This window comes from Filicampus tigris, chromosome 13 (assembly GCF_054856515.1).
Source record: "Filicampus tigris isolate MCC_2025a chromosome 13, RoL_Ftig_1.0, whole genome shotgun sequence".
NCBI lineage: Eukaryota > Metazoa > Chordata > Actinopteri > Syngnathiformes > Syngnathidae > Filicampus > Filicampus tigris.
Window position 1 is genome coordinate 16,396,019 of NC_141229.1, and position 25,999 is coordinate 16,422,017.

The 25,999-nt window shown below is 40.0% G+C and overlaps 1 protein-coding gene across 2 annotated transcripts in view; it reads left to right on the top strand.

Annotated features, from left to right (window-relative positions):
* The first annotated feature begins 2,715 nt into the window (after positions 1-2,715).
* LOC147137765 (connector enhancer of kinase suppressor of ras 3-like) overlaps positions 2,716-25,999 on the top strand; it is a 50,410-nt gene continuing 27,126 nt past the window's right edge. The window contains exons 1-4 of one of the 2 annotated variants that reach the window (XM_086050643.1): positions 2,716-2,999; positions 18,036-18,199; positions 22,206-22,408; positions 23,616-23,703. In XM_086050643.1, the coding sequence (XP_085906769.1) occupies positions 2,948-2,999; positions 18,036-18,199; positions 22,206-22,408; positions 23,616-23,703 (507 nt within the window). In that variant the 5' untranslated portion in view covers positions 2,716-2,947. The remainder of the gene's footprint in view (positions 3,000-18,035; positions 18,200-22,205; positions 22,409-23,615; positions 23,704-25,999) is intronic. The other variant, XM_086050642.1, reaches the window with a different exon arrangement.

The window sequence follows — 25,999 nt, forward strand, 5'->3', positions numbered from 1 at the left end:
GATGTGTACTGTCTGTATCATGAGTAGGGGTGGGAATTTTGGTATAAATCCGATACCAAGTAAATACAATATATACATAATAAGAAATACATAAATACATAATGAGATATATATATACATTACATATAGATTAAATAACTACAAATAATATAAATAACTACAATGCAAACTTTAACAGTATAAAAAAATTAAATACTTCTACCACTACAACTGTTTCAGAACAAAAGTCAAGAGAGTCAACCCAAAACAAGCAGCAATGTAACAAAAATACAAATGTAACAATGTCAACATGACAACTATAATACCTTCCATTGCACAATATTTTGAAAATAAAGTCAGAAAGTGCAATTAGTGTAAACAATACAATGTAAAAACATTTAACACGATAAAAAATAAAATACTTCTACTACAACTATTGTTGATTATTTTGGCTGAAAAGCCTCTGCCAGAGTACATTGTCCCTGTGTCCGCGGGGGTATTCTGGCTTGGGGATCCCCCCCTCCTCATCCTCCCTCAACTTCTTCGCTTGCTGCTCTTTGCTCTCTGTAGGGTGAGCTTTTTTCATATGTTTGTGTAAATTCGTGGTGTTACCACAGTAGCGGAGCATTTGATTACACAAATCACACTTGGCATTGTCCTTTTCTAAAAAAAAAAAGTCCACAGCGCGCTCTGCTTCTTGTTTGGCTCTGCCATTGCTTTAGGTTCTGGCTGCTCTGTCACTCTCCCGTCGCCCTCTTTGCTAGGGAGGGGTTAAAAGTGCGCCTGAGTCACTCACCCAAGCAGAGACTCAGAGAGTAGCAGGAGGAGTTGGGCGAGAGAGAGAGTATCAAGCATCGATTCGATCCAAGTACTTGATTGTTATCGGTAATATTGACATTTGGATTGATCCGCCCACCCCTAATCAAGAGTCAGAAATAAATGTTGCATCACAGTACAAGGAAGTTCATGCAGAGTTGTCTAATTTGAGTCTTCAAGTGACCTTAGTGTGATGGACTTTTTCTGTAGTTTCACTTCGTATTTTCCCAGGTCAAACGCAAACACTTTACTTATAGTTTGTGGTGCTCGGATATTCCCTTCTTTCATGGAGACAACCTCACCACCACAATAGTTCCTCGAGTCCCTTAAACCTATCAGGGTCGCCCTCCCTTGAATTCCACAGTTCAAATCCCTACAATCTAGCCAACTCCCACAAAAACTGAGAAGGCCTCTTTACTACACTTACTGTAGTTATTACACTGTACGTTACTACAAAGTATGTTTTGCTGCATTCTAGCACCATAGACTGTAACCTATGGGTTATTAAAACAACATGCTTCAAAAGTTATTAGTCACTTAAAGTGAAAATCAACTCCCAAATTTTCTTTATAATCATATGTTCTATGCGGCTCTACTAGTCCAAACACGGTATTCTGATTAATATTGCGTTTGTGGAATATGAATTAAGCGGCAAAATCCATCTGCTTCTATCAATGTTAATGGGCATCCATTTTGTTACTTGCTGTTGACTGAAAATGACATCACAGTTGCTCGGGGCTCAAGTAACAACCAGTCATGGCTCAGCTTCAGAAAACAGGTGAGCCGTAACAAATGCTGTGACAAATCAGAAATGTAGCTTGATAATTGATAACCATTCAAAAATATTTTAAGGGTAAATGTCACAGATACCCTTGTTTGCTAAGTCAATTATTATTATTATTATTATTATTATTATTATTATTATCATTCTTATCTTCTTGTATTTGTTTGGTATGTTTTACTTATAAGTCCCCAAGTTCTCAATAAATCAATTAATGAAAATGTCAACCGTTGTTTACATTTCTTCTCTGTAACGTCTTTTTTGGTTGTAAGCCTGGTTGACTACCAGCAGAGGGGAGAAGTGAACCACATCCACTTTTCTCAGAGTACTGCAGTGGAGATTGTATTTTTGATTAATAAAAATCTTAATTATCCGTCCATCCATTATCCAAACCGCTTATATACAAGGGTCGCAGGCGTGCTTGAGCCTATCCCAACTGTCTTCGGGCAGTATGCACGGTACACCCTGAATTGATTGAACCCTAATTATAATGTAGGTTATATATATATATATATATATATATATATATATATATATATATATATATATATATATATATATATATATATATATATATATATATATATATATGGATGGATGGATGGATGGATGGATGGATGGATGGATGGATAGATAGATAGATAGATAGATAGATAGATAGATAGATAGATAGATAGATAGATAGATAGATAGATAGATAGATAGATAGATAGATAGATGCGTTACATGTCGATGAACATATACTGCACTTATTTTACACTTGCTGTGCAGAATAACACTGCTAAGTAAGATCAGTAGAATTAGGCAAAACCGAACGTGTTGATTAATCGCATGCATTGTAAAATTGAATATTAAAAAGAGGCAGAACAAGTTGAGCACGCGCCTCCATTTTCAAATAAGACGGGTGAATGATACTCGCATAACGATGCATTTGTGTACCTCGTAAACTAGAACAACAATCCGATTTCAAATACTGTATGTAAAATAAACGTGCTAGTCATATGCTTAAAAATGAATCAGGAATAAGACGAGTGGGCTCGCATTGAAACTATTTTATTAGTTATTACTATTATACAAGTGAAAGACTATACATTTGCACGTTCAGTCACGTTGTTGTTGAGATTTTTCCTAAGTGTCTTTGAAGGGAGCACAGGTCCCACACTCACAGTGGCCGATGAGGAGTTGTAAAGTGGTGGATTTCAACCCAGCACCTCTGCGCGTCATGCGAGTTGTTTGGCAAATGAATACATGCAGCCCAAAGGAATGAAAACAAAGTTATTATGAGGATGTGACAGCCAAGCGGACACTTAGCTCTTCCTCGAATAGATTCGCCAAAATATTTTTTGTCGCGTATACGCTACTGAAGAAGCCATGGAACCGATAACGAAGTGGACGCCGAAACAAGTTGTAGACTGGATGAAAGGTAAGCCTAAGACATACACACTTTCGACTTGTGATTTAATATATGTATTTGTCATAAAGTTGCCCAGTGTTAACGCTTGTATGTCAAAACCGCCGTTAATCGGTTGCTAGTTTCGTTGAAACTGTGACAACAGCGCTCAACAACGTCACTGCATAGCATTTCACTTGTCAATCAATGAAGCTGTACTTTCTTCTACGTACATTCGTAAAGAAATACGTTTTGTTACTGTTTATGTTCTTTGGGTCTGAGTAGCAGCAAGTTAGCTGGAGTCTATAAACAAACTTGTGGTGACTGACAATCTCAATTTACGGGCAATACACTGGGCACCTTGTCATTTCCAACCCGCATCTTGACTCCCCCCCAAAAAAATCCAAACAAAAAAAATAAATAAAAATAAAACACATCAATGTGCAGGCATTGCTTATTTGCCGTGAACCGGCTCTGAAATCACAGCTTTGACGTTTAAAAACAGCGATGGAGAATTGCCTAAAGCACTCGAGTGTTTTGGAGCACTTTCAAAGGCCTTTCACTTGCCCTACACAAACTTTGAGAGGCCAGTAGCATGTTTGCCATCAACTGCGAATGACTCCTTCTACCTGAGTCCAGTCACTGCAAAGCTATGTGCGGTGAGACATGTCAAATGGCATGTGAGGTATGGGTGGAAAATATTCACTGCTTCCTTTGGTAGTGAGTACTAAATCGCCAATTTGACTTATAAGGAAATTAATTTTGGATTGTACTTCAAACAACACAATGCAGAGTCTTAATTTCAAAGATTATATCATGTGACACATTATTGTAGTCTACTTGAAGTCAGTCTGCATCTATGTTTGGTAGCTCAAAAGGATTGTGGGGAGGGGGTTAGTTTCAGTGAAAAAAGCAGAGCCAGTACACTCATGGAGGGGGGGATTAGTCGACACAGGCCCCATCGCTGCCAGTCTTCCTGAAAATCGGACTCAGTGATCTGTATTGGTTTTGACCATTGGATTTTCAGGTCGTGGCAAATCAGGTCAAATAAGGTTAACAGACTACAGGAGTATGTTTTCTAACCTTAAGACAATATACCTATATATGTGGTCAAATACAAGTGTAATCAAATCTTGTTTACAGACAGTCATACAGTTATGAAGTATGCATTTTATTGAGGATGCAATTAGCCAAGCCATCGCAGGTACTCCTAAATATTCAACAGTCAATAGTTATTCAAAACTCTCATCCAATATCACTTAATGTCTTCATTAGGGCTGAAAAATGAAAATGAAAGATTATCTTCAGTAATCAATTATCTTTGATTAATCGGTGGATTGAATTTAAAAAACAAATCAAAATTTCCCATCCCTTTACTGAAAAACATCACATTATTTCCAAAGTGACTAGCAGGTTGAAATAAATAAATACAAACATTCAAATGCACAGAATGCAATATCTGCCATATATATTTCTCATTATAATTACAGTATACATATGCATTTACCTTTTTTATAGGGGACCTGAGTAAATGATAAATACTAAGGAAAAAGGAAAACCTGTTGAACATGTACAAATACTAAAACGTACAATTACCCTAAAAATGACTTTTTATATATCCATGTCTCAACGCAATCTGTGCTGCCTCTCTCATAGCTACAGTGCAGTGTTTTCATCCAACCATCCAACCATCCATCGATCCATCATTTTACGAACACTTATCCTCACTCACTATTGTGCGCGGCGTGGTGGAGCCTATATCACGTCTTCGGGCGGTAGGCAGGGTACACCCTGTACTGGTTGCCAGCCAATCGCAGGCAGTGTCTTTACTTGCGCTGTATATATTGTATGAAAAGCCTTGCAACCAAGACTTAAAATGCAGCTCTAGAATCATTAACACTGTTACAGTTCCGTCTTACAGGTCCTTTTATGTTTGTGTTGAATGTAACTGAAATGTTTCACATTCATCGCCTGTTTTCAGCATTTACATGGAAATGGTCCAACTGTTGTATTTTTTTCAGGCTCAAAAACACCAAACAGCCAAGACAGCACCATTTTGATCAGTTTTCAACTGAAACAGTCTCGCCTAAACAGTCTTGAGTTGTTGCTCCCTGTGATGAGACGTAAAATTCAACTCACAGGAATACCGTATACATTTGCCCTCGCTTGCCTCAGGTTGTTTTGCTCAGAGTGACAGGGAAGTTCTTTGTGTATTGAAGCAGTTGTTAATCAGTTGCATTGTTGGGGGGGATCAAGCAGTGGCTGGTGGATGTTTATTGCCAGTAAAGGGGCAATTGGTTCTTTCAATTTAAACACTGTCGTCTTTTGTCTTGCGGACTCGTGATGCCCTAAAGCGTGTTTTCTTCACCACAAGCTCTGATCTTTTAGCTGGACCTGAGGTGTCGTGTGATCAGTGTGCCATGTGTCACGTGTGACCCATCAGGATGTGATGAAGTTTTATAAAGCTATCTGAAATAATATGGCAAATTGTTATCATAAGAATCTGAAGTACAAATTTAAGGGTAGGGTTAAAAAAAAAAAAAAATCACAAGTCTTCCCGTGGTGCTTCTCACTTCCATGCCTTTCATTTTCCAAAAATAGTAGCGAGTCCACATGGCCGAAACTTCAGCTGTGAAGGGTTGGCACCACACATGGCTTGTAAAGCTGCTGAAGAGTTTCTCATTTTCCCCAAACGTTTAACTTTTTTTTTCCATCTCCCTTGGTTGGTTTGTTTTTACTTTAAGTAAGCCTGCCAAATTTTGACAAGGCATTCCAAACATGCAAACCTGCACAACTACAGTCTGACGTCTGGCTTTTAACCTGTATTTTAACAAGCTTAAACTGTACTTGAACATGTGACTAAGTATCAGGATTAGGTGGAATTTCTCCAATGTGTACTTAAATACTTACAATGTATTTTTAATCATAGATGAATTGGGCGTGAGTAAATCATCAAATTGCCTACTTTGATCTCTCACCTCCATCCAGAAAACCCAATGATCTAATATTTACACCATCTGACTAGATAGGTTTGACTCAAGGCACTGATGCATTTGTGACATAGTGAAATATGGGTTAATACACATAAGGGAATTTGCATCCAACATTAGCAATGGTGTTCATATATTTTTCCTGTTTTTCAACTCACATCAAAGTGCCAAAGAGGTAATTAGCTTTTTATAGAGGTGACAAACGTGGCAAGTATGCTTTACTCTTTGACTAGTTTGTACTTAACAAAGTAACAGTATTAGTTTGCAGTCCCCGCTTTCTAAAACTGCCTGTACATCAGAACACTTTCAGATTTGGGGAAAAAAACAGTGGAAAACTACCAGTTTACAAGTTATAGAGTTTTTAGTCACAGACTAGTCTCATTTCACAAAGACTGTGAATTTTGCAGAGTCGCTATTTACAAGACTACAACAAGATTATTTAGGCATTTTAGACAGTCCGGGTCACGTTTTTGCTGGTGTTTCCCCTTTGTCCATGGAAAGTATAGTATAATAAATTGGTCTACGATTCACTATTTTAATCGTAATCCTCATATACCTTTGTTGCTGTTGTGTACCAGGTTTTTGTTTGATTTTTGGAGCACATAGGTGATGTAGTTACCATGTAGTGGAAAGTAGTGTGTTTGATGTAAGATTAAGGGTTTGGCTAGGTCCTGTGACTGGTTTAAGGTAAATAAGACTACGTCCAACCTCTTAACAAAACTACATATAAAAGATGTTCCAAAATGCATTTTCTGTATTGATAGCACTTGCACAAAGTAAGCTTCATGAATAATCGGTTAATGACTTATTTTGATAAGTCATATGACATCAGTTGACGGCCTTGTGCTTTTGTAACAAGTTAAAAGCTTGCAGATCGTTGACATAATAGTGGCAGGCATTAGCATTAACATCTAGCTTTCAATCAACGCAGGTGAAGCCTATGACTGCCGCATGTAATTTGACACAGAGGTGGGCATTCTGTCAGTGCTCACGAAAGGTCCGTCAATCCATCACTGACACATGTCTGTTTTGGTGATGAAAGACGTGAAACTTTGAAAAACTGACGGCTTAAGCAAGGACAGAAGTGGATTTTTGTCCATCAATGTAATGACACTACCGATGGGCCTTCTCAGTCCGTCACTAACTTACGTAACTCCAATTTCGCTGACAACTGGCGGACACACGCGCCGCCGGATGTCCGTGAATGTGAATCGTTAGTTAGCCAACTAATGAGCTTTAAATAAACTGGTCGGCAGCACGGTCAATAAAGTTAGCCTCGTTGTCATGCTGTCACGCATGGCAAGAGAATGAAAGACGTTTGCCTTTGCCCCAGAGAACGTCTGCTCAGCTTTAGGATGCTGCTGATGCCCGCCGGTGTGCAAGATTTTATTTTAACTGACTTGGATTGGATTCTACCCTTGGCTGTATCGATCATCGCCACGTTATTAAATCAGTTCTTTACAAAACGCCAGGCAAAAAACACTTCTGGGAGAGAACATGAACCAAAGAGGGCAAAAAGCGATGAGGACAGCTATGAAAAGGTGAACGACCATCATTTTTATTCTTTACTCTATTCTTTGTTTTGTTTACATTATGCACAACTCTCATTTATTGTGCAATAATCTAATTGTAACATGTATTTGTTACATGTTTTGCTGCGTTTTTATGCTTTATAAAACATTTATGTCTGAATATTGGGGGGCTTGGAACGGATTAGGGCATTTACATGGAAAACGCGTCTCTACTTACAAAATGTTCTACTTAAGAAATTTCTTCCAGAACCAATTAATTTCGTAAGTAGAGGTACCACTGTATATACTTTAAGTGCACTCCATTTACCATTTTAATCGATTTTGGGCAGTGACTCACTATAATTTAGTGAAGCGTGGTTAAAATGATGATGACTAAGTGATGGACTGTCGATTACAGTTTTGTTCTGCTTAAAAGAATGATGGACTGACGATGACGGACAGGTGGCCGGGCCCCTGGCGAATGACGAATGACGGACTGGCAAAATTGACTGACACGATTTCCATTGGGCTGTCTGGGCCTGTACCAGATATTCAGGTTTGGTCCGTGTTGTAACTGTCAAGAGTCAGTCTTGTATTTCTTTTTTTATTGACGTTATTTCCAGATCATCAGAGTGATATGAGGTGAGATTCCTCCTTCTTCTTCTTCGTCTTCTTCTTCTTCATCTTTGTGTTCTTCTTTGTCTTCTTCTTTGTTGTCTTCTTTGTCGTCGTCTTCTTCTTTGTCGTCTTCTGGGTGCCACTCAGTGTTCAAACTGAGGCACCACAGTTGAGTTAAACAGTGGCAAACGTGTTGCCCAAACTCTCGTTAAATCGTAGTTGTTGTTTCTTAAAGCACTGTTGCATTCAATTTAATTCTTTGCACGTGACTGTATTCCTTAAAAAGTTGTACAACCACATATTTTCATTGGGTCTTTTTCTGGCCCCTGGATAATTTGTTTCATTATATTTATTGATTCATTTCAATTCATTGTGTTGTGTGAATATGTGTTCAATACAAAATATGTACTTTATGAACAAATGGAAAAAAGATAATAGAAAATTGTGATTATTTCATGCGATTTTAAGGAAAAGGGCTATATCGGGTATATTGAGATGATCTCTGTCATTGTTTGGGGAAATTTTATGTATCAAAAGTACTAGTGGTATTGGTACGTGGTATCAGTATGAGTGACTCCTCAAGAGTTGAGTACTTGTACTGGTATAGGCCTGAAAAAGAAAAATCGAACATCCCAAGGTTCCACAGTTGGATAAGATCTGTAAGCACCACTTATGACATTATATCACAGGGTTTGTTTTCTAATTTTGATCAACTTCAGCAAACCATTCAATTGCCTGATTGATACGAGGATGGATGGACATTATTCTCTTGACATTCTTTAAAATGAAGCTAACCTTTTTTCATTAACGAATTTCAAGTCACCAAGCAATTCAGCCCTTCTAATCAACCTATTGTTCCATTCATAGGCAGATAGCTGTTTTACTTTTCAATAGAAAATGGTCCTTAGAGTTCAGGGGAAGTGCTGTAAGAGGATTCCCCCACAGGGAGAGGTGACCGAGAGCGATTGCCTCGTTACATCTAAGCCTCGCACCCCGTGGCCTGTTTCTCACACGGCCTGGTGTTCCAGCTTTGCAAGCTCAGGATCGCCACCATATGGAAAGAAATTCATCAATAGCTAATGCAATTTTTCTTATCCAGTTTTGAGGAATCGACAAAGAAGGGTTCATTACAAATTAAACACAAACAAACACAGGGACTGCTGCGTGAAATGATTCTAGACTAGAACATTTGAACAGTAACGTAATAATGTGCATTCATATCCAACAGATAGCGTTTCCTGATATCCCTGACAACCGTCCTTCGATCAGCTCGCCTCTCATTCAAATGTCGAATGTGCATTGCAAATCTCGTAGATGATCTCTGCTTAGTGAGACCTGCAAGCCATTTGGCTGTGGTCTGCCCTAAGAGCATTGGCCTGTGAAGTGCTCTGCTTAAGCTCCATGAATAAACGCTCCAACCTTAGGTGGCACAACTAGTGCGAGTGCAAATACGGGCGACATGCCGAGTGACCTCTCGTGCAAGCGAGTCAAGCGTGTGTGTCAGCCCATTCACCCTTTGGTGTGTTTGCATGCCAGGCTCACTCTGCCAGTCATGTGAGTGAAGTTGTTCCGATATATTGAATATCTCAGACTGCTAGTAAAACAAATTTGCCCTTGAATAGTGTTGGGGTTTCGGTATGCCTGTGTCAGTATTGTAATCAAAACAGCGTTAGTGCAGTTACGCTCAAATGACCTCGGAATGCTGTCAGTTTCTGCTCCGAGGATGAGCAGTCTAAACAAGCGGGGTGTGTTTCCTCGTGCTGGATCCACAAGTTGACTTCAAGGTTTATGGTCCTCTCACTGACCAAATACTATACTCACCAAGATTCCACCATCATTTTATGGTAGAATCAAGTTCAACTATTTGCAGCGGCTAGCTTTGTGAACCCACAGTTGGCTTGAGTCGGGCACTGGGTGAATACCATAACACGGCTTGTTTAGAGCATGTCGAGACATGTCTACTTTTCCCAGTTCTCCGCGCCGACTGGACGAATTCTGCTGTTTGCTCAGTTTTTTAAATCATCCTGTTCATATAACGTACAATTTAATGCTCTCCTTTTTCCACTGATTTACAGAGGAACTATTTCCGATCCATTTTAATTACATGTTGGGAAAAGGTTATTGCTCTCTGCAGGCGCCTATTGCTTCTGAATTTTCATGCTTCATGTACATTGTGTGTGCTGACGTATTTGGAACTGTAATGTTTGAAATTGTTTTTCATTGTACTGATGGTCCATTGATTTGACCTCAAGGCCTACCATTGCCATGGCTCCTATAGCCAGAATAAATAGATGTGCATAAAAGATCCAGTGACAGCGAAGTCACAATTTTCCTTTCACTGGACATCACAACAGTTAACCAGTGTAGAATATGTTCTGTTTATCAACCACATAAGTCATTGTAATGCAGGTCAAATTTGACAGATTGCTCCTGAAGTGCAGCCAACTTATTCTAAGCTCTGCTGCCTGTTTTCATGACTCATACCACAGGTGGCTGCCGGTGATGGGGCATGGTGTTTACCTTCTCTTTTGTTTGGTGCAGACACTCTGGCAAAGTCTCTCAGCTGCCCCTCACCCTCTCGCTGTATACACAGCCCTGTTTTAACTGCGTTCAGTCAACACTGCATTTATCATGTACAGTACATGAATCTGATTGGCCCTTTCTTTAAGTGTCATAGCTGTAGGGGGGAAACAGACAACAGGTGCTGGCAAGAGTACAAACACACATCACCTGAAAAAAGGTGGGTGGGGCTGTTTTTATGGAGAGGGATTTAATTGTGTGCATATGTCTTTGTTGTCTTTAATTAAAATGAGTGGTAAAGTACCACAGTGTAACAGTGTTGCATGTGTCTGTGTGCTTGTGGATGCCCATCCTGGCACAAGTCACTCATGCTCTTCACATAAGAGAAGTCAGGATTTGAACAACAGCCTGTAGTCACTCATGTGTTTCATACTTGGCATAATTGATTCAAAAGCACTTGTTCCTATCGTGTCTTAACTTGATAAGTGGGTCATGGAAAACTCCAAAGAAATGCCTCATTGATTTTGATCTTCTGTTTTGTCTGCTTACACGGTAAAGTTGTATCTTCTTCATAAAGGATATGGATTTAAATAATGCGCTCATTCTTTGGAGCCATCTACCTTTCAATCTAAACTGGACACAGCACCTCTTACAAATCATGGGATTGTGTTCACTCACACTCAAACACCTTTCTTCTCAACTCAATGTTTGGCTTGGCAGAACAGGATTTGTGAGGCAGATTATCCTTTGGGAGATTTGTGGCAATTAGCAAATTCTGATCATGCAACATTGCCAATAATTCTTTGCATTAGAAATTATGTAACCAGGTTGGTTTGATTAGTGGTGGGAGAATCGTTTAATTCTCCCACCACTAATGAAAGGGCAGTTTTAAACAAATTAAGACCAACATTTTTCTGCTACTCAAGGAACAATGACTACCGCAGCCATGAAGCGGTATGACGTTTCCTGCACGAGCGAGAAGGGGCATACTACCGGTAGTTGGCATCTGGATTGTTGCGGTGCGTCCGCCATCACTTTAACCTTTCCGAAATGCTGCACTCGACAGCATTCCGCTGTCAGTCGTCCACGTTGGCCAATCCTCAATTTGGCAGTTGAGACCTTTAACTTATTCACTGCCATTGACGAATTTACTTGTCTTTTCACAGTCCAGCCGTTCAATCCCAGGAATGTATTTACATTTTTTTCACATTTTTTCAAACGTTAGGGTAAAAGAGGGTCTAAAAATGTCTGGCAGTGAATGAGTTAAACTGTTTTGTAGAACAACTTAAATTTTAAATGTCTCCTATTAAAAAAAAAAAAAAAAAAAGAAGCTCCATATGAATGACATATCGCCAAATAAAATGTAATATTATTCACGTCAAATTCGACGTTGAAGCTTTTTTAGAAAACGAGCAGCTTTGGATTAACTAACACACTCGCCGCTGTTGATGGGCTTCAAGCCTAGCAGGCTTGTGAACTTTAACCCACTCTTGTCCCATCAGTCATCATAAATTTAGAGACTAGCCCCAGCTGCGTTTTTTCACTTGGGAAACCCATTGTGGATACGTCAACACCGATATAGTTATCGATATGCTATCCGACATAGTTGTCTGTTTTGTTTTCACTCTGGTACGTAGGGTGAAACACTCCTTATTATCAGAGAGTGTAAGATATAAAACGACTTATAACAGATTTATAACAATTTAATTAGTCACGGAACTCAAGATAATGTTGAGAAATTCCAGTATCTCAAGGCAAGTCCCTCAAACGATTTTAATCACACAGTTGATTGTATAATAAGCACAGAGCGAAAGACACAACATGCCGAGATGTCGAGCCCCATTTGTACGACTTTTTTCCCCAGTTGCCATTGGAAGGACCAGCCCAGTTTCCATACAGGCTTTGTTGTTCTGTTAAGTCATGCATTAGAAGATAGCTTTGCAGTTGCAGAGACAAGCTTTTTCTTTCTAATTACAGCACAGCCCGGTCTAACCAGAGCCCATTGTGCCGAGTGCTGTGAATTCCCACAATGGTGCTGCTCAGTGGGGAACAATGAGTCAAATTCCTGACCATTCCCTGCAGGTTCGGAGGGCTGGCTGACAAAAACAGCAGAGTTACAGTGGCTTTGCCATTGTACACCCAGTCATGTTCCCACTGGCCACCTCAGTGGGGATATTGGTGCATGTTTGTTTGTGTGTGTTAGAGAGTGTCTCTCCCACTCCCAGTGGGAGCAAAGGGAGTGGTTGAAAGATGGGAGATATCTGGTGGAAGGAGCTTACCTAGTTTTTCTAAATGAAGTGAAAGGCTGTTCACTCTTTTGTGTGTGTTTCCCAAGGCCCATGTTTTACATTGGAAAAATCTCACAGCACATTTGTCAATGGCAGTGAATGAGTTCAAATGAATGATGCTGTGGAATTTCAAACAGCACAACTTCTTTACAAAGCCAGAAACAATAAAAAGCCAATGTGCAGTTTTGGTGTGCCTATGCTGATGGGTAATGTTAAGATTGTTACAAGAATAGCACAGACATTGGCAAGAAGTAGAGTTCTGCTCTTAATGTTGCCAGAAATGTGTGATTACACAACCATTAAGTTTGCTGCGGGGCTTGATGGTCTCCCTCTCCTCAGGGTATAGTGTAGCTCCAGACTGGAGTGTCTGTGCCCGCTGCTTTCAAACTTAGCTACCCCACGTTATGCCTGTCTGTGGGTAAAGCGCATGTATATGAGTACACATCCATTTTCTGAACCATTGATATGAATTCAATTTTTACTCAGACCTCCACAGGGAACTGGGTTGTCACACAAAACATTATAAAAGGAAACCAAATGGTACGTACGAGCAATACAATGATAACGGCAGCAAATCCTTCAAATCATTTTTGAATTGAACTTATTAAGCTCAACACATTTAATGAGTTACTGCACTCAAGCTTCAATCGGACCCAACATTGAGGAGCTGTAAATATGGGCCCAGCTGTATATCAACATGATTGTATTTGACATTGGTGGTGTGTGTTTATGTCTCTGCTGTGGAGTTACACCCTCTTGCTTTGGTCCGAGGACGTTTGCCAAGTGGTTCACAGAAGCCATAAAACTCTGTCAAAGCTCTTTCATCGTGAGCAGCTTTTGAAAAGCTTTCACGCAGGCGCTGCATTCCCTTCCACTCAGTTCACAACATTATGACACTAGTATCTCCAGTTGAATCATACTCCGCCCCCCCCCAGCATTTGGGTGACAAATGTACAGGTACCAATTGTGTCAGTTAATTTCCTCATGCAGACTGATTTTATGTGATCTTGGTGTGGTTCTTGGGTCTGAGAAGTTTAAAAAAAAAAAAAAAAAATCACAGCGTAACCCATAACATGTCTTCTTGTTTGTTGATACTCTTTGTGGCATTCTGATAGTAGACGGAAATGTGACATAATTCCCTTTGGGCTTGCTAACCTAAGATTTGTTTTCATTTGCTTCCTATTAGCCTATTTAGCTTGACTTTGTCTTCTTATTCCCGTGTTGCTCGGTTATCCTTGTTGGCCTTGCATGTAACTTAGTGTTTTTCCTTGAAACTGGCCATTCAGAGGTGAAGCCCAAACTTCCTTAATGTGGTGTTGAGGAATTTGCATGCCAAGGAATGAGAAACATCTCGTGAGCCTAACTGGATTTGGCTTGTGTGCAGACTAATGGTTAACAAGCCACAATTGGTTCTCCTTTGAGTCAGCTGAGATGACTTGAGCTCAGACTCAGACCATAACAAACCAATTTATTAGACCGCCTGTCACAGTGCATCATGAATTGCTTCAGTGCAGGCTCTTGCAAGTTCTGCAAGCGTTCAAAGTTTTACCATTTGCATGGGTCATGAGTATTTCAAACTGAATTCACCTTTTTATACTCAAATTTGCATTGGCTCACTGGACTTCTGAGAGGTCAGAAATTCATCGAGCATAATATTCAACCAGTGATAGTTATTTACTTATTCACTTACTTACATTGGAAATGACCAACATCATGTTTGCTTCATATAATACCTAAAGGGGAGTCAACCCAAACATATTTTTTTTCAAGAATATGTACTATGCAAGCCCACTAGTTCAAACAAGGCATTCTGATAAATATTGCGTTTGTGGAATAAGAGTTAATCTACCCATTTTTAGCCATGTCTTGGGGCGGTCATTTTGTCACTTCTGTCGACAGAAAATGACATCACAGTTGCTCAGGGCTCAGGTAACAACCAATCACAGCTCAACTGTTTTCTGAAGCTGAGACATGATTGGTCGTTACCTGAGCCCTGAGCATCTGTGATGTAATTTTCAGTCGAAAGAAGTGACAAAATGGCCGCCCCCTGAGATGGCTAAAAACGAGTGGATTTTGTTGCTTAACTCATATTCCACAAACACAATATTAAAGGGGGGTGGGAAGGCCATGTATTCACTAACAAGTTCATTTTATATATTTTTTGATCAGGAAAATGAAAAGAGTTGCCATTTTCTCTTTTATCCATTCATATTGGAGAAATTTGTAAATACGTAACCCCATGAATAACGGCCCTTGTTAATGAGGAGAATGGAGGCGCCCCCTAGTGTTCTATCCATGTCCGGCCGGAGTCACGCAAGGAACCGATTCCAAACTCTCCATAGGAAATCATTGTACTTTTATTGCTTATAACGTCCAAAAACGGCGATCAATTGGCACCAGAATTCATGTGGACATCTCTACTAATGCCCACTTCAACATATCAAAAGGATTTACCTCTCCGTGGCTGATTTATATGAGAATGAGGAAATGTGGAAGTCAGCAGAGCTACATAGATTTAGGCTGGGACGAGCGCACACTGCTTCTTTGCTTAAAAAAACAAAACAAAAAAAAAACACTGCTTCTTTGCTGATCACGGTTAGAGCGGACGAGGCATCATTTACAGAGACTGAAGTGGGAATTAGTAGATGTGCACATTTATTTGGATGAGGAATGGACCCAGTTTTTCGACTTAGAACGCGCCGTCCAATTTGGAAGGTAACAGCCGAAATGGCACGTTCCAATGTGGCCACACTCGGCTGTGTAGTCAGCCTCGCCGAAACTTTTTGTTCTCTGTTCGATGAGGGCTTTCGTCATTCTCACGCCGCTTCACTCAGGCAGGTCGCGGCTGCAAGCAAGCAAGCAGGGACACCGCACGCGACTGCTTGCGAGGCGACATGAAGACACAGGCTCATCTTCACTTCCACACGCTGGGCGGACAGTGAGGAGCTAATGTTGTTGTGCTAATGCCTTTTGTTTTAACGGCCTGAAGCTAGTTGCTGCTATTAGGTGTCCCAATCCTACCTTTAGCCGGGGAGGGAAGCGGGGGGCTCCAATCTGCCTGCTGCTTCTGCAAGCCGCCATTTCTCTCCCTCCTGAGACACGAGTTTAGTGTCGCTAAATGTCCGAAATATAACCAGTTGGGGTTCGTGTGCGCATTCATGCTCTTGTCCGCTTCAGCTTGTGAAAGTGGACGAGCAATCGCCACGGTATTTTTGATTTTGTGGAGGTGATCATGATGAGATCACGTTTTATGTCATTAAATCTAAACGATTGTGCAGAACACTTTTATACTTTCACAGGTTGAAGTGAACAAGAGTAGCAATGTGCTTTTGCATTTTGGTGGCGATCGGTCACCGTTTTAGACAACAGTACTGACAAAACGAGCGATATTTCCAAGCATGCCTTCCTCGCGTGACGTAGACCGCTGAGACCGAAAACATAACATAAGCCACGCCCCAAAAAAAACCCTTAAATCACTACAGAGTCTTTTGAGGTGGGCATTTTAGTACTAATGTCATTTTTACATGCAAACCTATTATATAAGTGCCGATGTTAAGCACACCCACGTGTCCCTTTAATCAGAATGCCTTGTTTCAACTAGTAGGCCTGCATAGAACATATTCTTGAAAAAATATGTTTGGGTTGACTTCCCCTTTAAGTACTATATATGAAGCAAACATGATGTTGGTCATTTCCAATGCTGTTAAATGGGGGTAGCTGTGGCATAAATCTTAGATTGGAAGGTGGTCAAAAAAAATGTTTTGCACTGTACCGGTTATGATTCTCCAGTATTTACTAAATTGATGCATTTTAGCTGTCAATCACATTAACTTCCTCTTCACAAGCAGAAAGGTGAAATAGTATTCACTCATCCTGATGCAAGCATGCCACCAATCCTAATTTGTGTATTTATTTTCAGTATCCTTTTCATGTCAGTGGGTCCGCAACTAACTACTAATTATAAACTAATGATGAATTATTGAGTGTTTCATTTAACAACCAATCACCTTTCAACGTTTAACATTCTTGTCATGGCTTCCACTTTGATACCCACATTCATGACCCAAAGCTGTGTGTTAATGATATAAAATATGATGTTCCTTGTTAGAAAAATGTTTTGGTGACTAGAAGGCGCACCTAGTGGGTTGTGTCTCATAAATTCATGCTCTACATTTTACAAGGCCCCACTGATCTGTCGCTAGGTTTTATGTTCTTAGGGGGGAAAAAGTCAACTTCCTCGTGATTTGAATTTCAAGCTTAGTTAGGGCTACCAAATCCTGCCTTGGACTGAGGAATATCTGTTTGTGGGGAGGTTGGACTCAGTTGTGACTGAGTGCGTCTCGCAGCTGACGGGTCTTTTTAAGAAGCAGGGCACAGGGCCATGCATCTGCAGCTGCCTCCTATCTGTACGCTCTTTCATTGGAAGAAAAATGGCGTTCTACAAACATGCCCACACACACACAGTAAAGAATAGTGAGGGAAAAGTTGCATGTTCGGTGTCTGCTTGTGTTCATTTCTTGTCATATTGTATATAGTTCATGTTAGGCTACCGGAAGCAAACATTTTATTTTGAATGATTTATACATGTTTGACTTGTTAATACCGGGGTTGTTAGCATGGCTGTCCATAGTCCAGTCAATGCATTAATTGAACTAGCAACAGGCGGTTGGCACACACACACACACACGCACACGCACACGCACACACCACCCCCCCTCACACACACACACACTTGCACAAATATAGCCATCCATTGTTTAACCAGCCTAACAGACTTAGCGGTCTCAACTGTAGCTCTGTTTGTAGTGTGTTTATCTTCCAAGTTATCTCTCCCACCTGTTACTCCTCTACATTGTTTTTGCACTCACACAATCAACCACATGTACACGCAAATAAGTATTTCACATGCAAATTTAAATGGCAAATACTTCTGCTAACATTTTTCGCTGTCATGTGAAAAACACTTTTCTCCATTTTAAAAAATATATATATATTTTTTAATTTTTGAATCAGACATCGCATTAAAGTGAAAAATAAAAAAGTTTCCAAAATTGGAGATAAGTGTTTTTCACAGGACAGCGACGATTTGCTGCCGCCTGAGCTATATAAACATATGATACTCTCTTTTTCATGTGCGTCCAGGTTTGGATGAAAGCTTGCAGCAGTATGTGAGCAACTTTGAGCGGGAGAAAATCAGTGGAGAACAGTTATTGAAGATCACGCATCAAGACTTGGAAGAGCTTGGTGTGGCAAGAATTGGACACCAGGAGCTGGTGCTGGAGGCTGTTGATTTGCTCTGTGCTCTGGTGAGTAAGTGTTCATCAGTAAGTATATTATTTAAAAAAAAAAAAAGTAGGTCCAACATGCAATGAATGATTTTAGGATGTAGCCTCTTGGTCATTTGGTTGCCCGCCTCTCGTATCTTGCTGTTTATTCACCACAAACTCAGTCTGTAGTTTGAAGTCTGGCAGCTGAAGGAGGCAGTGATGCAGTAAAGCATCATTACCCTGCTCAGCAGGTTATGGAGGCGCATAACACATGAAGTTGCTTGTGTGCACTGGGGAAGAACTTTTTTTTTTAATTGCACGGTTATAAAGAGCCACTAATGATGTCAATCATTGTTGCAACAAGATTGATGATCACGTTTTAATTTACAGTTGCTTTCAATAATGTAATGCCTCATTTGCAAAAGACATTCATGATTCCTGAGGGGGTTGGTAGGGTCTTTGAGGTACACTGTAGATGTAATTGTAGTTTCTGTACCATTAAATAATTTTTTGCCTGTGGACTCTTTGTCTAACATGCGTGTCCCTTCCAACACACATTTGTTTGCTTTCTCCTCTGAATAGATGTCTTCCATCTTTGTGTGTAAGCACTTGGGTGCTAGTTAGCATCAAAGCAGCACGACAAACGGTCCAGCTCACAGGGAGCTAACTTTTTCAGCAGATGGAATTGATTTGGAATTTTATCACTTCCTGCCCCATAAAAGTCTCGGATTGTGGTCCATGTGTTTTCGTCTGTGTCAGCATTTTCTCTCTTTATGCTATTTTAAAACCGTCTATACAATGTTGGGTTTGGTTAGCTTCAACCTTTTGGGGGGAAACATAGCCTTGTCCCTTCTGTTCAATGTGTCATCTTGTTCTCAAACTGACTGGAAAATCAAATCTGTTTAAGAGAATTGTTAAAATTTCACTTATCTTTATGTTGATTTAAAAAAAAACAAAAAGAACAGTTTTCCCAGGACCCTTAAGTTAACTAAAGGTAACTGAAAATGTAAATAAATAGTTCCTTGAAGTTAACACAGTTTTAAATTGATTTATCAGCCATCAGATTTTGAAGGCCCATGCCGATATTCATCAAAACATTGAATATCGGAGCCGACAATCAGCCACTAGTCGGTCTGTCCCTAATGATGACGTCAACATTTGCCCGAGCTTAGAGAATGGGCTATATTAGACTGCATCATAGCGTAATGTTTACTACGTATGTTTTCCCCAAAAAAGTGAATATCAGGCTTGGTAAAGTGCTTTGGACAAAATATACAGTAGTGTAGATAAAGCGCTATAGAACTTCACTCCATTTAACATTATGATCAAATTGGATTGATCATGTTTTGGACTGACGTGTTTTTCAGCAAAAGTGCAATTAGTAACCCATTCGACTTGATTTGGGTCCCGCTACTTAAACCGTAAATGAATAACAAACATGGACTTTGTGTGCAAGTCCACATTCTAATACGCACATATTTTGTCCGTATTTAAAGTGGTCTTTTTGTCAAACATCTGGTTTGGAGTTACGTTGTCCTTTTTGCGCCTGCCACCAACTCCCCCCCCTGCGATGTCAAATGTGGCCGTCTGCATCATTTAAGTTGCCCATCTTTGTTCCAGTAGATTTCGCTTATGTGCACTTTCACACTGTAAACTGCTTAACATTACCTATGGAAAAGAACATTGCCTCTGGGCCAACCTTAATCAAAATGACTGATGGGCCAACGTGCTGCCCCACAGCTGTCCCATAGCTCCACAGGAAACAGTGGCGCTATCAGGCGGTCACTGCAGTCCAAGGACAAACAAAGAACATTCTGTTTAATTTTACTGGACTTCTGTGACCCATGATGACATTTGCGCTGAGTGTGAAACCCTAAATGTTTGGGCAAGGTCCCTCATCCCAGTGATGCATTAAAGTCCCCCCTTAGGGAGACATTCGAACATTAATAGAAATAAAACCATGTGATGAGCCACAGAAGCCATCTTAATTTATTTTGCTGTTGCCAATAGACGTGTACCAATGTGAGTTAAGACTTATCTTTAGATGTCATATTATAGCTTATTTATGCAAAACACACAGTGTGTTATAGTCCAGTCTGGCTAAAGCCTGTGGAAAGGACAGGAAGTGCTATGTTGTGATAGCTATCCTTCACTTAGAAGGAAACATTCATTTCAGTGCTTTTAGATAACTCCCACAGCATAATGTCAACATCATCAACTTTCAGACTGCTACTTGCACAGTCACCACATATAGTCTGTTTATGAATATAACATATCAACAATCAAGGGAAATCAAGCTGCTTGGAGATGGTCTTATAGCCTTTATATTTCACATTCTTATCTATAATTATCTTTCTAATCTCCTGAGACAACTCTCTCCTTCGTTTCCTCTGGTCAATGTTTAGTGTGGTCCAACTTTCAATAGGCCTCCTGACTGATTGCAAGTTTGAAGACACCTGCGATGCTATTTAGAGGATACACAGCGATTTGGATGAGCATGACCCTTTGTTCAAATAAATGTTGATCTTTTCTATAGGTGTACCATCATTTTTTTTCTTACATTAAGTTAAATTAAAGATGAAATCAACACAAACATATATTTTTTTCCCGGAATATGTTCTATGCAGGCTCATTAGTCTAAACACGGCATTCTGATTAATATTGCATTTGTGGAATATGAGAAATCCACCCATTTTTAGCTAGCTCAAGGGGCGGCCATTTTGTCACTTCTGTCAACTGAAAATGACAACGAAGTTGCTCAGGTAACAGCCAATCATAGCTCAGCTTCAGAATACAGGTGAGCCATGATTGGTCGTGATCTGAGCCCTGAGCAACTTCAATGTCATCTTCAGTCGACAGTAGTGACAAAATGGCCGCCTCCTGAGATGGCTAAAAGTGGGCGCATTTTGCTGCTTAACTTATATTCCACAAACGCAGTATTAATCAGAATGCCGTATTTCAACTGGTGGGCCTGTATAGAACGTATTCTGGAAAAAAAATTGTTTGGGTTGACTGGTAAGGGCACCAATAGCTTTGTCCAGTTTTTGTATATACTTATATGTATATATGTGCATATAAGCATGTCGTCGCTGTCCTGTGAAAAACACTTATGTCAATTTTTTTTCATTTTTTTACATTTTCATATTAGTGGGATGTCATTAACGTGGAAAGGTCATTAACATAAAAAAATAAAAAATGACATAAAAATGGACATAATTGTTTTTTCACAGGCCATCGTTGATATGTGAATGTATGCATCCATGCTATATTTTTCAAACATACGACACAATAGTATTTTTGTCCACCAAACATTTTCTGAATTATTTCAGTGCTATCCAGTCAGTGTCCAGTACCAAGAGTCAGGCTGCCTACAGTGACTGAGTGTGTGTCAGACAAAACCATTCCAGTAATTCCTTGAACAATGACATTAGTGAAAAGATTTGTGTTTTTAGGAGGAGGGAGTGGAATAAAAGCAGACACTAACCACTCACAGATCTTTATTGGCTCGACACGTGCCACATTTTCTCTTTGCAAGCATGTTTAACTTCTGGCACATCAGTCTGAAGAGCAGAATTGCTGGCAGTGTTGCAACACCCTGCAAGCTGATATTTACTAGGGCAGCAGAGAATATATTCCTGCCGCTCAGCTTTAACAAGCGAGATACCTGTGTTACAAACTGTTTCTTTCAATACAAATACAGTACAAATGAATTTGTGAATTTAAAACCTCAAGATACTGTATGTGTGTTTATTTCCGACCAGGCCACTGTTGTTATGACCTATGAAGACTGAGCTTGGCTATTTTGTACACGTGAAGCAGTGATAAATTTGAGTAATTCAATGACAGGAAATAACCCAGCCCAGGCTCAAGAATGCTTTGCTCTCCATGATCAGAATCAGATGACATGTGAACACTCTGGCCACAAACACACACACACACACACACACACACACACACACACTCTCAAGCAAACTAGCAACAGCAAGAGTCCTAGCCCGTTTAACTAGAATGAAGATTGTCATTGCGTTTATGTTCACTGTTTCAGAACTATGGTGTGGAAACAGACAACTTGAAGAACCTAGTGGTGAGGATGAGAGCAGCCACAAACAGTCTCCACATGGCCACATCTGATCGCAGGAAGAGCCCAGTGTACGATGACAGTGCCTCACGCAAGCCGCCTAATGACTTTCTCACATGCGTGGTGGAGCTCATTGGTGCTGCAAAGAGCCTCCTGGCTTGGCTTGACCGGTAAGCGCTTTCACACCATGGCTCTGATCAAAGACGCACACTCAACACTAGTCAACACAGTAAAAGTACCTTTGGAGACACATGATTTTGTGCATCATTTAAACCAGTTCCCAAGTGTCCTAAAAATGCCCCAAGGCTCAAGAATTACACCTGAATTATTTAAGCCTCTGAAACTCAGATTGTTTTGAGGTAGCGGTCGTGTCTCATGAAAATGCGCAAAGGCTCACCCCATTCGCTCAACAGCCGAGACAAAGCAGAGTACGGCTTTCGTTACCAAGACAACCAGGGGCACAGCCAGGCGGTTCAATGAGGCAAGCGGCTTTTAATTGCGGAAGTGAAGCTCAGAGTGTGTAAAAAAGCGAGCGCCTGTGAAGACACTAAAAGCGTGGAGGCAGCACATTATACACTACACTTGAGACACTTGTCAATTACTGTGCAGATCCATACATGTGGTACATGCAGGGCACACATCGTCAACTTCAATAACCCCCACGTCCACCTTGTTGACCAATCATTCATGTACTGTATGTGCCACTTAACAAAAGCAAATGCTAAAGATAAGATCTTCATCCAACAAATCTCAATGCAACTCTGTTTACCTTTTGGCCATGACATAAATGTTTCAGGTAGAAAAATGTTTTTGTTTTTGTTTTTTTTTGGGGGGGGGGGGGCAGATTCTTAAATATGTGTCATGCTGATATAAAATAAATGGATAGAAATATTGCGACTCCTCTGTTCATTCATTAATCAATTTATCGGTTTAGACCAGGCATATTTGCTCCACCTGAATCTCAATGCTTGATTTTGCGGAGACATGGTGAGTGGCAAACCAATGTTGTGTACAAAACAAAGGCATGGTTGGAGAAGCACAGAGCCTTGAACACGACTCACTATTAAGATGAGTGCCCCCATCAACATCATCCAACATCACTGACCTTTGACTTTACTAAAAATCCCACAGACTCCCAAATCTAAAAGCCTATGTTCCCAGAACAGTGGGGGGCCTACTCTGTTGGTATTTTCTTTTGTTTTCATTTCCCGTTAGTGTAATTGTGTCCCAGGTCATTTGTCTGTCTGTATGTTGTAAGGAAGAAAAACATGCTTGAATTTCATGTAAATTTGTGTTTGTGCACCGTATCTGCTTATGCCCATAATTCTCAACATGTCACAATTTTTTTTCCCCCCGCACTTGTTTGTCTGCGGACAGGACGCCTCTCACAGGGATCAGTGACTTCACAGCCACTAAGAACAAGATCATTCATCTTTGCCTGGAGCTCACCACCACAGTTCAACAGGTTTGCACACTTGGTAGTACAACAGCGCATGTATAGCCAGCCGCTGAGAAACCAACATAGTGACAGACCACAATAGTGAAAAACACTAAGCACATACCAGCCCAGGGGCACAGACAAGCAGGATCAAGTGAAGGAGAGGAGTGTTATGGCAAATGTGGTCTGGCAGGCATGACAGAAGCCCACGGCCCACACTCTGAACAGATAATTGCAAACACGGTTGTTTTCTTTTGGGGATCTTTCCACTCACTAGCTACACGGCAGACCCCCATTAATTTCACACCGTCAGTAATAGTTTGCAGAGTTAGGTAGTTTTTCCAAGAATGTGTGGATTTTTAATGAATAGTCATTATGATGAATTCATGTCTTTAGAGGTGCAGTTGAAAGTGGCCACTGAGACCTCAGGTGTCCTTTTTTTAAAAGCGTTATTGCATCAAAACAAATTCCTTTCCCAGGGTGCACATTTCCTCGCCAGTGTTGGGGATTTCAGCTCCTCTGCTGATTTACTGTGGTTGCCTCGTCATGGTCATCTTGTAGAAGTGGGGGTGTACAATTCCCACTCTGCCATGTGAAATCACAGAGATTATGATATAGACGGGGACTCAGATACTAATCATAGAGGGGCCACACTTTTTTTTAAGTGTGCCAAAGGTCCATTTTTTTTAGGTTGTCAAATAATAATGTAATATTTAAACCAAAAAGTCATTTCCATTCAATACAACAACAAAAAAACTAACTGAACAAAACTAAAGTTGATATGCCTAATTTGCCCTGTCATTTCCGCCTTTTGTTTCCCTTTAAACATTTTGACCATCACTTTAGTTATGCATTCTTTTATTCCTGAGAATGGCTTCTTGAGATTACCACTCTTACTGTGTCAAAGATGTGACAAGAATCCTGAAAGATGGCATTTATGTTGGTTGTTTTAACATCTGGTATTTTAGGAAATGTCTCTTCAAATTTTCAATGCTTCATCTCATAATGCCATTTTAAACTACTCTTGTGCTGGCATATTTTTCAGTACATTCTTATTTAAATTGCCAATTTTCACCGTTCACTTTACTTTTAGCAGCGAACACTTCCATTTCTGCATAATATAGACTCCTACATCTGGCAAAGTGTAAGTAAACACATTGCGCTCTGCTCTAAAAATGAAAGTGAAAGTGTGACCTCGGTGTTACCCAGTAGCAGGCTGTCTATGTTAAGCGGGCCTGGAGACAAGTACCATTGAGCACTTGTTGACCCAATCAAAACATAAGCAACACTTTGTGCACCGCCAGCCTCTGCGGCACAGTGAATTGGCTCAAAATATATGTTTTTTCTTTGCAGAACAGTTTTCCAATGAACAACTTAATTTGATAATTTGAGGAGCAACTACCTAATTTGGTGGAGCATTTTTTTTTCCCAGGTTAAGCCCATGTAACTTGGGCAATGGTTTTGTTAAACAGTAAAAATATGACAATATAATGAATGAACAATTGGTTTTCAATGTAATAATGATAATAATATAGAATCGACAGTTCTTATTTCTTAAATTCATATTTTGTAAAACAATAAACTTTATTCTCTTGTCGAGAAGCAAAGCTACATTGATTTAAAAAAGATCTGCTCTAATGTAATTGTATTACATAAAATGTTTTAAAATACTGTCTACTATTTTTCTTAATTTTAATTATTTCTTTATTTATTTACCCTATGTAGAGCTACAAAAAGGTTAAGAGTACAAAAAAAACTTTAAAAAAAAACCAAAATGACCTGCATCCACTTTTGTATAGTTAAGATTGGCAATGGGAAAAATTTAAAGGGCCTCTGCTTTGAGCAGCTGATTCGTGTGTCCAAATGTAACTCCTTTTCCTGCTGTCCCCCATTTTCTTCACTATTCCTTACTGCCGTTGTCTCTCCTCTGTGAGCTCTTACTGTCGTGATTTCGACTTGCAGTCATTGACTAATTAACAATGAATCTCTGTCAATTGGTAATTGACAATCACGTGCAGGCTTTTTCAAGTGAACATGAGAACGGCTCCCATTACACATCACTAATTTTGACGTTGGGACGTTTGAGCAAAATATTAATTTTCATGTGAAAACAGTGATGCCAAACCGCTTATTTCGAGCTTTGCACATGTTCCAGGGCTGTTGAAAGGTAGAAATAGATATTAACTGCAGAAAATCTGAATCTCAAATTGCCACCTTCATTACTCTTATGACATTCTGTAGACGATGTACGACTGCTTGGAATTTATATGTGAGGAGGGAGTGATTCAAATTTTACGTTGACGTTAGGTTTGCACACCTAGTT